A 13,195-nucleotide genomic window follows, 5' to 3' on the forward strand; every position below is an offset into this window, starting at 1 on the left:
TGTGCTCTCAATTTGATTCTAGCGCTCTATCACACATTCCAGAAACCCACGTTTGTTTCAATGATCATTCACCAGGTATGCTTCTCACATGATTGCATTCAAGATGTGAGGACTGCTAGTACAACGACTAGCCCACAGATCAAGTCCACAGGCAGTCTATCATGAAGGAACTCGGCTAAGTATATTGAGCTTCCACTGTACCTTTATCGGTCAAATTCTGGTTTACAGGCTTCGCCTGAAGTTCACCAACATGCGAATATTCGCAGTAAACGACGGATGACCTAGGTGATATGTCGACTTGTTTGTGTGTTTTGTCATTCGTGGGTAGATATCAACAGCAAAGACCAAGTATCACTCTGCTGGTGTACCCATTTTGTGGATCGATAAGAAGTTCCGGACAGGTGGTCCCTTCTGGGCACAGCTGAAAATGACTCGTCCACTGAGCTCATACAGGTGGCAGCGGATAGAACCGACTATACTTGAGGGTTCTATTGCAGCTTAGGCTGATGATCAAGTACTAACAAAACCAGAGAGGGTCATGGTATTACACTCAGACGTCGTTGAAGGGATTAGTCCTAAACGTTCTCAGCGTCTCCATGATCACGCTGTCCGTTGCTTGTCTTTTGCTTGCCGTAGATAGGGGCTTTTCCCCAACCATTGGACCAGCGAAACATGTCTTTCGCAAGCAAGAGGCTCCTGAGCCAGGCACGGGAAGAATCTGGAAGCTGACCATCTGGAAAGAAATGACGCACGAGCATCAACTCGGGCATCACATTTCCTGGGGTTGGTTAAGGGAGAGATAAGACACGGAAAGAACAAAGAGTGAGAGAAACCAGGCAGTCAACGATCTCCAGACTGTGCCATCTCTAGCCGATGGTACCGGCCAAACTCGAGACATAATGGGCGCTTCTTCATGGAAGGACAGTGTTCCATACTGGCCAAGCTGAGTGAGCAGAGCCCGTGGCAGCAGCATTGTACTTATGGAGGTTCGGTCTTCCATCGCCCTCTGCTTGAAGCCAGAGTTCATCGAGCAACATTCGTAGTAAATCCGACAGTGTGTCAGGCGAACCCGGCAGTGGAAGCTCAACTGTGGGAAGAGCGGAGTATTAGCTTGTCGACTCGTCAAGCGCACTCGTGCTATGTCCGGCGTACACATGATGGCCTGAACGACTTCCCACGCAGCACCTCACCGCATAGATGAACAACTAGTAAACTCAGTATCCGTCACTGGTCGGTGTGGCAGTTACTGTTCACAAGTCACATAATTTTTGAGGTGTGGTCTTTTCTGTTTGAGCGAAATCCCCAGGTGCGTCTTCTCTCAGGGGATCTTCCACCCAGGCTTTACCCACTAATCATTACTTATCATTTACTGAGAAACTTGCGTTCTCAGTTCCCTTACTTTTTTCCCTGTCTTTCAGTGATATACTCCCAATCAGGGCCCTTCCCACCTCGGAAAAACCAACCCTCCGCATTATCCATTCATGCTTCTTTCCCGCCGCAACAAGACTGACCAAAAGTGAACGCGGCCGACACACGCTCCGAATTGACTAGACGAAGGACAAGGCTCCACCGGAATATCCTACGATCACACTTACACGCTAATTCATCCGTTCTCCAGTCGGCGGGTTCATCCCATGCCCACTGCCTTTATTTCATACTATATCTAGTTTTTAAAACCAGATGCACCACAAGAAATTTTCATGGCTGGGTCCCGTAACAGTCCGCTGTTGAGAGACCAGTGGAGCGCCCCATCCGAGACCAGAGATCAGAGGGAGAGAGGAAGGCAGAGGCCTCGAGGGTCGAACCGTGATAGAGGGAGGGACAGATTCCGCGACAGAGAGCGTCGTCGCCGGTCGAAAGGGAACGGGCCTATTCCCCCGTTACGGTCGCCGCCACCTTCGCGTTCTCAACCCCAGTCAGAGCTTGGAGGACCTCGTTCATATCGTGAAATCTCTCCCAATAACACCTCTCCGCGTGGTTCATCCGGTCTGCCGTACTCTGAAGCCAGACAACGCCAGAATCAAGATCATCGCCAATTTGTCGACCCCCAGCCTTTGGAAGGCGAGAGGCCGACCGGAAGAGATTATCGAAGGGACAACTCTCCATCTGCACCTCCACCATTCAAGCGAAAGAGAACACAGAGTCCGTCGCCAGTGAGACCCTTCTCACCTCGACAAGACCCTAGCCATCACCATCCAGCCTCGGAGCAGTTTGACGAATTCGATCGGGGCTACCCTCATAAAAAACGTGGACGATATCCGGGGCGTGGCAGGGCGCGTCGAAGGTCTCCTAGAAGAGGAAGAGACCGGCGTAGGAAGGAATCGGATCGCTTCAAGGGCCTCAAGTCCCCTTTACGTGGCCCCAGGTCACCGAGGCACCCCCGTGAGCGATATAACAGCCCGGACCCTGCCGACGACATCGACCAAGAGTATCATCATCGATCGCCTTCTCGCTATTCCATTAACTCAGCTGGTTCGAGATTTTCAGCGACCTCGCGTCACAGCTTCAGAGTTGACGCAACAATGAATCCTAGGCCAATTCAGTCTGCGATGAACAATTCCTTCAGATCTTCATCGCCCCCTCGACCAGTTCCCAGCTTCAATGCTGAAATTACCGGCGTCCCTACAGAAGGAGACCCCAACGCGCGTGAAACGTTTCCTTTCAATGGAGAGCGGGCATTGAATGCCAATGATAACCAGCGCTCTCACCCCTCACGACTACAGGCGGATACGAGTCAATACTCCACTTCACCAAAGTACGGCCCATCAAGTAATTCCTATCAGGGATCCCCTCAATCTACATCACCTCACCCTGGAGGACGTGGGGGTCTGACTGGGCAATCCCCTCATCAGAGGCCGCGAGGGTGAGCTTTCTTCTTTACTCAATCTATTAAATCAGAAACACGTCAACATTAGTACGAGGCTAACTCTACGCTGCGAACAGGTCTTCACATTCATCTCCATATCGTCAGAGCAATTATCCTTCACAGGGCGGCTCGCAAGACCAGTTCAATCAGGGTCAAGCTCCGCCGACTGGTCCAGCCAACCACCCTCAATCGTATTCGGGTCCTTCCTACCGTGGTGGGCATTCAGGTTATCGTGGGAACTCCCAAAATCATGGCCGCGACCAGCGATTTTCTGGCTCTGGTCACTCATCCTACAATACTGGGCCGTCCGGGCGTGGCCGTTTCAACAGTTTTCAATGGAATGCTCGCGGCGGCGGCGGCTCTGTCAGCCCTCATACCACTCATCCGGAGCCCTCACAAAGCCCAGCGCCCCTTCCTGCGGCAGGAGAGCAGAGCTTCTCAGGGGAGGGAGACAGAGACCAAGCTTTCGGGTCTCCGAGCAGAGATCTACAGACCTTGGATCAAGGGTCAAAACCATGTTCCGAGGATGTGGATTTCCCGAAGATATCGCGACCTACACAGCCGTCCGACACCAATGCCACGCCGAATAAAGGCGGCAAGTTTAGCTTTGCCTTCAAAGCCAAAACCACTCCTGCCCCTGCCCCCAAGCCAGTTCCAGATTTGGCACAGAGGATGCAGGCTCGAGAACCTCCACCTCGTGTTGCTGAGCCTGCTCGTAGTAGGGTGCCTCTTGGCCCACCGCCGCGATTCAAACCTGAACCACGCTTTGACCGCCGCGATCGAGACAGAGACCGGGATCGGCACCGAAATCGTGAGCGGGACAGAGGGAGACGCGACCGAAGAGATTTTCGACGAGACCCGCGTGATTACCGTGAGCCTAGAGATATTCGCGACAACCGAAAAGAAGATCGCCGCTTTGATCAGCGACACGTAGGCAGGAAGGAAGATCGTCGGCAGGACCCTCGTCCACCTCGCGGTCCTCGGGAACGTTCTCCGGGCGTGAAGCAACCCCAAGTATTAACCCGGCCAAAGCCTCGGCCTACTCTCCCAGAGGAGTACGCGAAGTCCGATTCCGTTTATTACCGAAAACCAGGGAACGAGTCCGTCATTGGTGCTGGCACCTACGGAAAAGTCTTCAAAGCAATACACGTTTATACCCAAAGGAAGGTGGCCCTCAAAAAGATACGTATGGAAGGCGAGAAAGACGGCTTCCCTGTTACGGCTGTCCGAGAAATCAAGCTTCTCCAGCACCTTCGCAACCATAATGTGGTCAGTTTACTCGAAGTTATGGTCGAGAGGAATGAGTGTTTTATGGTCTTTGAATACCTTTCGCACGATCTCACAGGTCTCATTAATCACCCGACCTTCACCCTCACCGCTGCTCACAAGAAGGATCTCGCCAAGCAAATGTTTGACGGCTTGAACTACCTTCACCACCGGGGCGTTCTACACCGTGACATCAAGGCAGCAAATATCCTCATCAGCAACAGGGGCTTGTTGAAGTTCGCAGATTTCGGATTGGCGCGGTTTTTTTCGAAGAGCCGTCAACTTGATTACACCAACCGTGTGATTACGATCTGGTATCGGCCACCGGAGCTTCTTCTCGGAGAGACCAGATATGGTCCTGCTGTGGACGTTTGGAGCGCGGGCTGTGTGTTCGTCGAATTGTTTACAAAGAAGGCTGTCTTTCCTGGAGAAGGGGGCGAAATCAGTCAGCTTGAAAAGCTCTATGCCTCTCTTGGAACGCCTACGCGGGCTGAATGGCCTGATCTTGTGGAGATGCCCTGGTTTGAGCTCATGAGGCCGACGGAGCGCAAGAAGCGAGTCTTTGAAGACATATACCGCGAAGTACTGTCACCTGCGGCTTTGGACCTAGTTTCTCAGATATTCCGATACGATCCTACAAAGCGACCCTCAGCTGAGGAAGTACTGACGCACCCCTATTTTGTGTCCGAGGAGCCAGCTCCGCAACAAGCTATCGAGTAAGTTTGCTAGGTATCTCTTTCAGTTGGACTATGACTAACAGTTGCAGGTTGGAAAATATCGAGGGCGACTGGCACGAATTTGAGTCCAAAGCACTGCGCAAGGAGAAGGACAAGGAAGCTCGTCGCGCAGAGTATCAGAAAGATAAAGAAAAAAGGAAAGCGGCTTTGTCGGCGCCGCAAAGCGAAAGGGAGACGAAGCGCGTCAGACAAGACGTGGAGGAAAACTTACAACCCTCGGCCCAGCCTGTTGAACAGTAAATTCATGCTTTGTGCACTTCTGCGCCGTATATATGCTCCATACCTGTCATCGAATTGTCTTTGTTGTTGCGACACTACATACGCGGCACTACATAATCCATTGCCTGACTCGCCACAGACGTCGAGTGTTGATGAGACTTTCGGCGTCGCATTCCGAGCAAACTTCCTGCTCTGAATCTTGCCTGCTATGTCTGAACGGAAGATGGAGCAAGAGAAAGTACTCTTAACTCTGTTTAATGGGTGGCATGAGCAGGATCTACGGATTCGATCTAGCTAAGATATCCTTCTATTACGGATTGAGAATTGAGCGCCTGTGTGACAGGCAAATGTACAGACTCGGCTTCGATTCAATCCAAATTATTCTGAGAGACATTGAAATATGATCCTACACTTTTCCTGGTAGATGACAGCAGCGGATGACTGACGGACAACCTCATGCTCACGCTCTGTCGTGTTGCAAGATGTTAAGAGGGACGAGTCATGTAATGTGAGCATTGAAGCTCCAAGAGATCCAGAAAAATGGAGGGCAGAAGTTACTTACTACGTGAAGACCTTGTCAGCAACAGAGCCATGAAGAAACAAAAGGCAGTCATGAAGTGTTTGGCGGGTTGCGATAATCAGACTTTGCCATTGAACCTCACGCTCAACCAGCCGGGCCATTACAGCAGGGTAGAGGCGGTTGAGCACCTCGGATTACCAGAGTACGAGTGCTTCATCATGCATGCAAGGACAACACAGGAAAAGCCAACGTGGCCCACGATGGAGGACAAAAAGGAACACGCACCGGCTCTACAAACGAACATGAATCGTTATTTGTTACCAGAAAGTAAATTCAAGAAGAGGTATAGCTGCTGCAAAATTGGCACCAAATTATATTGGATCAAAGTAAATAGATGGGTATTCTAGAGGGTGGAATGTCCCGTCGATCAGGTCATCACCGCATCATGGGTAGCTGGAAAGCCCTCGTGATGATGGTTTTAGACGCGGGGATCTTGTAGAGAATTCATCTCGACGCACTCATCGGAATCGCCAGAGCAGTGGAAGCGGTAGAACGATACGCAGCCAGCGATGATTTGAGTCGGTGGTCTTGGGTTTTGTTAGAGAAGAAGAAAAGAAGAGGGAGAGAAAGAGAGGATTTTCTTTTTAAGAGGAAAAAGGCAGGAAAAACGATGGTGCGGGCGGAGAAGAACAGGATGGATGGTGATTGGCTGGATGCCAGAGGAGGGGAGCGGCAGAGCTCGAAGGAAACGTGAAAGGCCAATAACTGGTGGGCGGTCCATCAGTTCCTTGAGTGGTGATGATTCTGCTTTCAAGGTCTTGCATCCTCTTAAGACTCCATACCCTTACTACATACTTACAACAGCCACCAGCACCACCACTACCCTTACCACTACCATCTAGGCATCTACACCCTACCTTCGCTCTGCTATTGCTCTACTACTAGTAGTATTCCATCGAACTTGGCCCTACTTGACCTATTACCTACCTTACAGTAAACCCGCATTACCTCTTCTCCCCTCACACGCACAATCTCGCACACTTACACATACTCACACCTTGTTAACGATCACGATCACGAGCACGAATTATTCTTTCTATTTCTGTTTGTCTATTACTTAGCATCGCTCCCGCCCATTAGCTTTTTCTTGTTTTTCAGATCTTCAGCCGTTACCTGCTCTTTTTTTTTGAGGATCTGGTATTGCCGACTCTTTTTTTCCGCTTGTCCTGGTTTCGCCCTACGATAGCAGCTTCTCCTCGCATCCGCCTGCCGCGCCTTTTTCTCTCCCTGATGACCGTTTGCTTTTCGACGGTCTGATTACCTAGCGCCATGGATAATGCAAACTTGTGGACTCGCAGGGCCAAGTATGTCGAGGATTTTCGTCATTTGCAAGGCATACCGTTAAGCGCAAGACTAACCTGTGTCGTATGTCTTTTAGTTCCGCCAAATTGTCTCTGTCCATGACAGGAACCGACGGAAAGGACGGTGGCGCGAAAGTCGATCTTCCCCGCGGACACACATCAAAGCGTTTCGGCCCGGATAGCTCGCACGGCGGTCGATCGAATCCCTTCAATGCATTATCCCCCCTCTCGGGTGGCGTTTCTTCTCCTTCCACTAACGCATCCTCCGCATTTGGCTTGGGTTCGGGCGCATTCGCGTCCTTTGGTACTCCCAAGACGCCTGGCACCAATGCGTCAGACCTGAATTCGTCCAAAGCGCTGGGGGAGAAGCGAGAGACGGCTTCGGAGCAGGATTCGGCAGCGGATGTCAAGGCCAAGGCTTCAGCCTCCTCCTTGACTGGCCCGAAAGAACATGCTCTGAAGTCTACGTGGGTGATCTGGTACCGTCCCCCGACACCCAAGTACTCTGACTATGAGAAGTCAACCATTCCTCTTGCATCTATATCCTCGGTCGAAAGTTTCTGGTCGATATATACACATCTCAAACGCCCATCGCTTCTCCCCACCGTCTCCGACTATCACATTTTTAAGAAAGGTATCCGTCCTGTATGGGAAGACGATGCCAACAAGAAGGGTGGAAAGTGGATTGTTCGGCTGAAGAAGGGAGTTGCTGACCGGTATTGGGAGGATCTTCTGTTGGCCATGATTGGTGACCAGTTTGCGGAGGCTAGTGATGAGGTCTGTGGCGCTGTTCTCAGTGTAAGGAGCGGAGAGGATGTGTTGAGTGTCTGGACCCGGATTGACGGTGGGCGCAATATCAAGATCAGGTAAGTTATCGTATTTCACTCTTAATTGGCAAGGCCCGTGGCACTCACTCTGCACAGGGAGACGATCAAGCGGCTTCTTGCCTTCCCTGCCGACACCAACATTGTATGGAAGAGCCACGACGACAGTATTGCTCAGCGCTCCGCAATTGACCAGGCTCGCCAGGAGAAGGCGGCCGGAAACGCGGGCCATCATCACCACCACCTCGCGGGAGACCGACGAAGACCTACAGCGAATGACGAGTCCATGGGAGATAAAGGAAAAGCGGCGGCGTCTTGATTTACATGGTTTGATTCTCATTGAATGGTCCTGTATAGTAAGGAAGACGAAAACATTGGGACGTTTCTGGGCTCGGGGCATTGGGGCGAATCATTGCGTCTGACTTTCTGGTTGCTTTCTCATTTCTCGACTTGTGTTTCTTCTTCTTTCCCATCTCAAGGTTCCCATGATTTCTTTTTTCTCATTTCTTTTGGGGCAATATGAGATGTGATGCAGGCCAAAGGACAGCGCTGGATCAAGCGCAAAATGTAAAATCATACTTTCACACGGAGCTTCCGTACACTACTAGCCTACCGTGGTTTCTATGAGATGATGCTTGGAAAGCCTAGGTCAGGCTATTCTTCGCTGTGTAAGATACCTACTACTCACGGTCTGTAGGTAGTCCTGGTCTGTTTGCTCAATGATCTCCACCCAATGACGATGTGGAGTCGCTCAGCTTCCGCGTGCTTTTTATTTTCTTTTTTTTTCACCCGCAGGCAGAAAATAACCGGCCGACCGCCTTTCTTGTTATCCATGCAAGATATGATACTAGTCTCTTCCAATGATGTCCTCTTGCTTCCGAATTTATTATTTCTTGCTCGTTTCTCATGGAACCCGGAGTATAGTAGATCATCTGCAACTTCGATGAACCCTGCTGTCTTTACATGCCACTTTTGGGGACAATATCCGAGTTTCTGGCTCCGCTAATTTCTCCCAATCGCCGGTCAAATCGTCAGAATCCCATCCCCGCTCCGCCATCAGATGTCACTTCTGATGAGCTACAACGGACTCAGGTGTCCGGCGTAAGCGATGCTCCTCATCTAGGGTCTTTTGCGTCTGTCATTCAATCCGGGATTGAACCATCTATTCAGGCCCGCAATGTGAGTTGGAATTATGCCCTCTCAATCGTTCTAGTTTCTTCTCCTATCCCCTCTCGTGTACACTTTTAAATAATCATGATATGCTTTGGACATGATCCTTTTCATTCTGCTTTTGCAGCGATGCCACGAGACTGACTGAAACTTATGCTTCAGAATCTCCATCGCTATGCCGAAAGATTTCGACCTTCCTCAGAAATTCGACCTGTACGTTTACTACTACGTCAGACCATTCCTCGATTACATTTAGGGATGAGTCGTCTGTAAATATAACCTCACTCATTCGGATAGGACTAGACAACGCTTATACGAAGGATATAGGTCTACACAAGATGCGTCCATGCGACGGGATCGCGCAATTTCGCGCCAGGACGAGCAGAGATTATTCCCTTCTTATTCTACACGGTACGTCACAAGAAACCGTTATATGTCCGAAAATTTGTGCAGCTGGGAGCTGACGTTCTTGGGATTCTCTTCTAGTCCAAGTCCGAATGGAGTAGCGATAGTACCTGGGGAGACATTCAAGAAATTCCAGGGAGAGACATCTAAGAAAAGGAACCCTTTGCAGGTATGGTGCTCTGGAAATGCGTCCATTTCTTATGACTGGACTGACGTTGAGTTTTGATAGAATGTCAAGGGTGTCTTGAAACCAGTGGACAAGCTCTCTTCCAAAGCTCGAGAGAGCGGGCCGATACGCGCACGGGGAATGCTGGGAAATCGCGGGGGATATCAGACATTATCTGGGGTCAATATACCTCGTCAGCAAACGCTTCTAGAGCATGACCTTTCAGAAAGACCCGTAAAGCGCCGGCGTCGAGATATTCAGAGCTCTCCAACCGAAAATTTCATCGACCTTTCCGATGATAATGAAACAGGACATTCCGTCACTGAGTCTTCCCCGGTCATTGGAAACACCACACGTCTGTCTCCCGGATCAAGCCAACAGTCACTAAAAGCTTATAAGTCAAAGCGATCCAACCGCAACGCAGTTGATGAATTTCGACAGGTTGAGAAGAACATGAAAGCTACGAGGTCGCAAGTTAGCCCAAAATTAGGGGCCAAGAGATTTCGCCATCGCTTTTCCCCGGAAGACGAACTCGAGCAGTGCTTCACTGAAAATGCTGCCAGGGAAAGGCGCTTTTCAACGCCGAGTGTGAAGCATGAAGTTCTTCAGAGTGTTGAGATCCAAAAGCCACGGCGACTTGATAGGTCCGGGAGTCCATCCCTTCACGGTCATCCGACGAAAGAACGAAGAGGCTCAGAGTCGCGAGAAAGTCCAGATGAGCTGCAAGGGGCGGCGACCGTGCAGCCCGCCCAGGACTTCTCCCGCGAATTTCATAAGAAAGACGTCAGGGGCGGCTTTAAGGCTGGGAAGCAAGTGGCCCAAAGGAAGACTTCACCAGCCGATATCCGACCGACTGTCTTCGTCCCTTCGTCGCATCAAGGAAAATCCAAGCGCAAGATTACCAAATCTGGAACACGTCCTAGTGCTGACCGGTGTTTTCAAGCAACCTCTATTCGATTCGGTACTATCACCGGACCTTCGTCGGGCGACAAGGCTGTTGAGGTACATGTTGATCCAATCAATGAGACCATCAAAATGGCCGGGCCCGACCCCGCGAATTCGTTTCAGATACCCTTCAACAAAGTTTACAAGATCTTTCGAGGGACCTCGCCAAGCTGTAAAGTTAGGCTCGCTCTTAGAGAAGGTACCGGTGATCAATCGGTGGATATAGATCTCACATCCCCTGAAGCCAAGGAGGACCTTTATGCATTGCTCGCCGGTAGTGGGGCTAAAGTCGTGGAGAAGGATGGGTAAGTATATCTCACACTGAAGCTGTTAATACATGCTCATCAAATTAGTAAATGGATGGATGATGCCTTCAAAAAAAACGAAAATACGAAAACCTCAGGAAGATATCTGAACGGTATCAAGCGGTCAAGCACCGAGAGGGCTGCCGAACAGGGTTCCGAGACCACCGTTGAAGTACCCAAACGGCCAAAGCTTTCAGCCTCACTGCAAAACGACCTTAAATCTAACGAAGTTACGCAATCCGGCCCCAGAGACTCGTCCTCAAGTTCTAGACTTGCGCAGAAGCCCCGAGAGACAGCTTTGAATGAAACGATGAAAGCAACCACAGAGGTTAAAGCGGGTACGGAAGAGGCGGTGGAGATACCAGTCAAGAAGTACACAGGAGAGGCCACAGCTTCCAGTCGCGCAACAAGGTCCACGACGCGTCGTATGCTGCCGGCAACAGTGGTTTCGTGAGTATGTGGTAGCTCTCAGAAAGAATGTTGCTAACCTGGCGTCGCAGCGATGATGAAGAGGAAAACCCGCCCCAACAGCAATGCGAAAAGATTTCCCGAAAGTGGCAGAGGTCTGTTGAACACTATTCGCTTCAATCATTGCTTTGCAGGATTAATGGATTTAATAGGCCACTTGTATACCCGCGTTTCGGCAAGAAGAAGGCTGAAGTTGACGGTCAAGATCTTGAACGACTGCGAGATAACGAATTCTTGAACGACAACCTGATCGGCTTCTACATACGCTTTTTGGAGGATCATCTGGAACGAAATAATAAGGAAGTCTCACAAAGAGTCTACTTCTTCAATTCATACTTTTTTGCAACACTTACGAACTTGCCTAGAGGTAAGCAAGGCATCAATTACCAAGGCGTTCAAAAATGGACGAGGAATGTCGACATATTCAGTTACGATTATATCGTGGTTCCTATCAATGAAGCCGCGCATTGGTATGTTGCGATTATATGCAATCTACCGAAACTTCCGGGCATTATGAAGGAAGAAGAGGTGATTGATCAACATGCGGAAGAAGACGCGGAGCCTTCAGCGCTACCAAAGCGTGACGATGCGGAGAATCCAAACACACCGCAGACCGTCGGGATCATGTCTTCCGACAGCGGAGAAGCCGAAACTGGCGCTCGCTCTGCACCAAATCCGGAAAAGGAGGAATTGGCAAGGGAGTCGTTGGCTGCCATGAGCTTGTTGGATCGAAAGGAGATGAAAGAGAGGGGGGAGCTCGAAGTACCTCCTTCTGACGAAGAGTGGCCAGAAAAAGAGGAGAACCCCGTATCCTCCCCCGCAAAGCTCTCGAGTCCTCCAAGAGATACGGAGCCCTCCAAGCAGGTCAATTCTCAAGATGCCCGCCAATCGTCGGCCTCAGGAAGTCAAAAGTCACGGAAGCCAAAGAAAAAACGACAGGGTCCAAGATATGAAGTATGGCAGCCAACGGTCATCACGTTTGACTCACTAGACCTGTCACGCTCTCCCACCATCAGCGTCCTGCGCAACTATCTCCGTGAAGAGGCTCAATCTAAACGTGGGGTCGAGATTGACACAACCCTGATCAAGGGCATGAAAGCTCAAGAAATTCCATTGCAGCCCAACTACTCGGATTGTGGCCTCTATCTGCTCGCATATGTGGAGAAATTCGTACAGGATCCGGACACATTTGTAACGAAATTGCTCCGAAGAGATATGAGGGTGGAGGACGATTGGCCTCTTCTAAGGTCAGGGCTTCTTCGTTCTCGATTGCGGAAGTTTCTTGACGAATTGTATGATGAACAAGAACAACTGAGTCGCGAGAAGGCGGCTGAAAGGGCTACCATGGTGGACCGACAGCCAATATCTTATCTCCTTGGACTTGGAGGAAAGACTGATCTTGCAGCTGAGAATATGGAGGATGCATCAGCAACGCGATCTGAGAAGTTGCCAAGCAGAAATCCGCCCCTCGAGGTGTCTGGTTTAGAGCTTGCTCAGAAGGCAAAACTAGGTGAGTCGCGGTCCGTGACTAGGAGCTCGTCCAGAGATGGTACGCCAGATAGTACGGCGCAAGCGAAAATGTCAACGCCTCAAACGTTGGCAGCAAGTGCATCAGGGAGCACTACTCGCAAGGAGGTTGTCGAGGTCCCCGACAGTCAAGAACAAGTGCAATTGGAGAATGTCACATCGCATTGTCTCCTTCACGTCGGAGACTCTCAAGGCAGGCAAGCGCGATTTCGGCCTCAGGGTCCAAACCCTGTCGAAGAAGACACAGAGCGAACACAGATACCTCATCAATCAGCGAATGGCAGCATTGTTGAGGTTCAAGTCCTTGGGACTCCTCCGCCGGGGTTGTCAACAGCCGAGCCGGATGGTGTTCGACAGAGCCCGAGGTCGCTCAAGAAAAGGGTTTGAGCATACGTGAGAGGACGTGCAGTTCTATC

General features: G+C 50.5%; 4 protein-coding genes across 4 annotated transcripts; 3 read left to right on the forward strand and 1 right to left on the reverse strand.

Moving 5' to 3' along the window:
- Nucleotides 1-1,700: 1,700 nt before the first annotated feature.
- On the forward strand, nt 1,701-5,109 carry AFUA_5G03160 (putative protein kinase; the record flags this gene model as incomplete). The annotated part of the gene is made up of 3 exons (XM_742934.1): nt 1,701-2,863; nt 2,944-4,848; nt 4,899-5,109. 3 exons carry the CDS (start codon nt 1,701-1,703, stop codon nt 5,107-5,109), a joined length of 3,279 nt encoding a protein of 1,092 aa, XP_748027.1.
- Nucleotides 5,110-6,206: 1,097 nt separating this feature from the next.
- Nucleotides 6,207-6,613, reverse strand: AFUA_5G03170 (uncharacterized protein; the record flags this gene model as incomplete). Its single annotated transcript, XM_742933.1, has 2 exons — nt 6,207-6,373; nt 6,601-6,613. The coding sequence occupies 2 exons, from the start codon at nt 6,611-6,613 to the stop codon at nt 6,207-6,209; spliced, it is 180 nt and encodes a 59-aa protein (XP_748026.1).
- Nucleotides 6,614-6,937: 324 nt separating this feature from the next.
- Nucleotides 6,938-8,112, forward strand: AFUA_5G03180 (eukaryotic translation initiation factor 4E; the record flags this gene model as incomplete). The annotated part of the gene is made up of 3 exons (XM_742932.1): nt 6,938-6,972; nt 7,047-7,835; nt 7,893-8,112. 3 exons carry the CDS (start codon nt 6,938-6,940, stop codon nt 8,110-8,112), a joined length of 1,044 nt encoding a protein of 347 aa, XP_748025.1.
- Nucleotides 8,113-8,601: 489 nt separating this feature from the next.
- Nucleotides 8,602-13,166, forward strand: AFUA_5G03195 (uncharacterized protein; the record flags this gene model as incomplete). The annotated part of the gene is made up of 8 exons (XM_742931.2): nt 8,602-8,972; nt 9,126-9,232; nt 9,291-9,374; nt 9,450-9,537; nt 9,598-10,784; nt 10,833-11,234; nt 11,285-11,347; nt 11,405-13,166. Exons 1-8 carry the CDS (start codon nt 8,757-8,759, stop codon nt 13,164-13,166), a joined length of 3,909 nt encoding a protein of 1,302 aa, XP_748024.2. The 5' UTR covers nt 8,602-8,756.
- Nucleotides 13,167-13,195: the final 29 nt, after the last annotated feature.

Source organism: Aspergillus fumigatus, chromosome 5 (assembly GCF_000002655.1).
Source record: "Aspergillus fumigatus Af293 chromosome 5, whole genome shotgun sequence".
In the NCBI taxonomy this organism is placed as follows: Eukaryota; Fungi; Ascomycota; class Eurotiomycetes; order Eurotiales; family Aspergillaceae; genus Aspergillus; species Aspergillus fumigatus.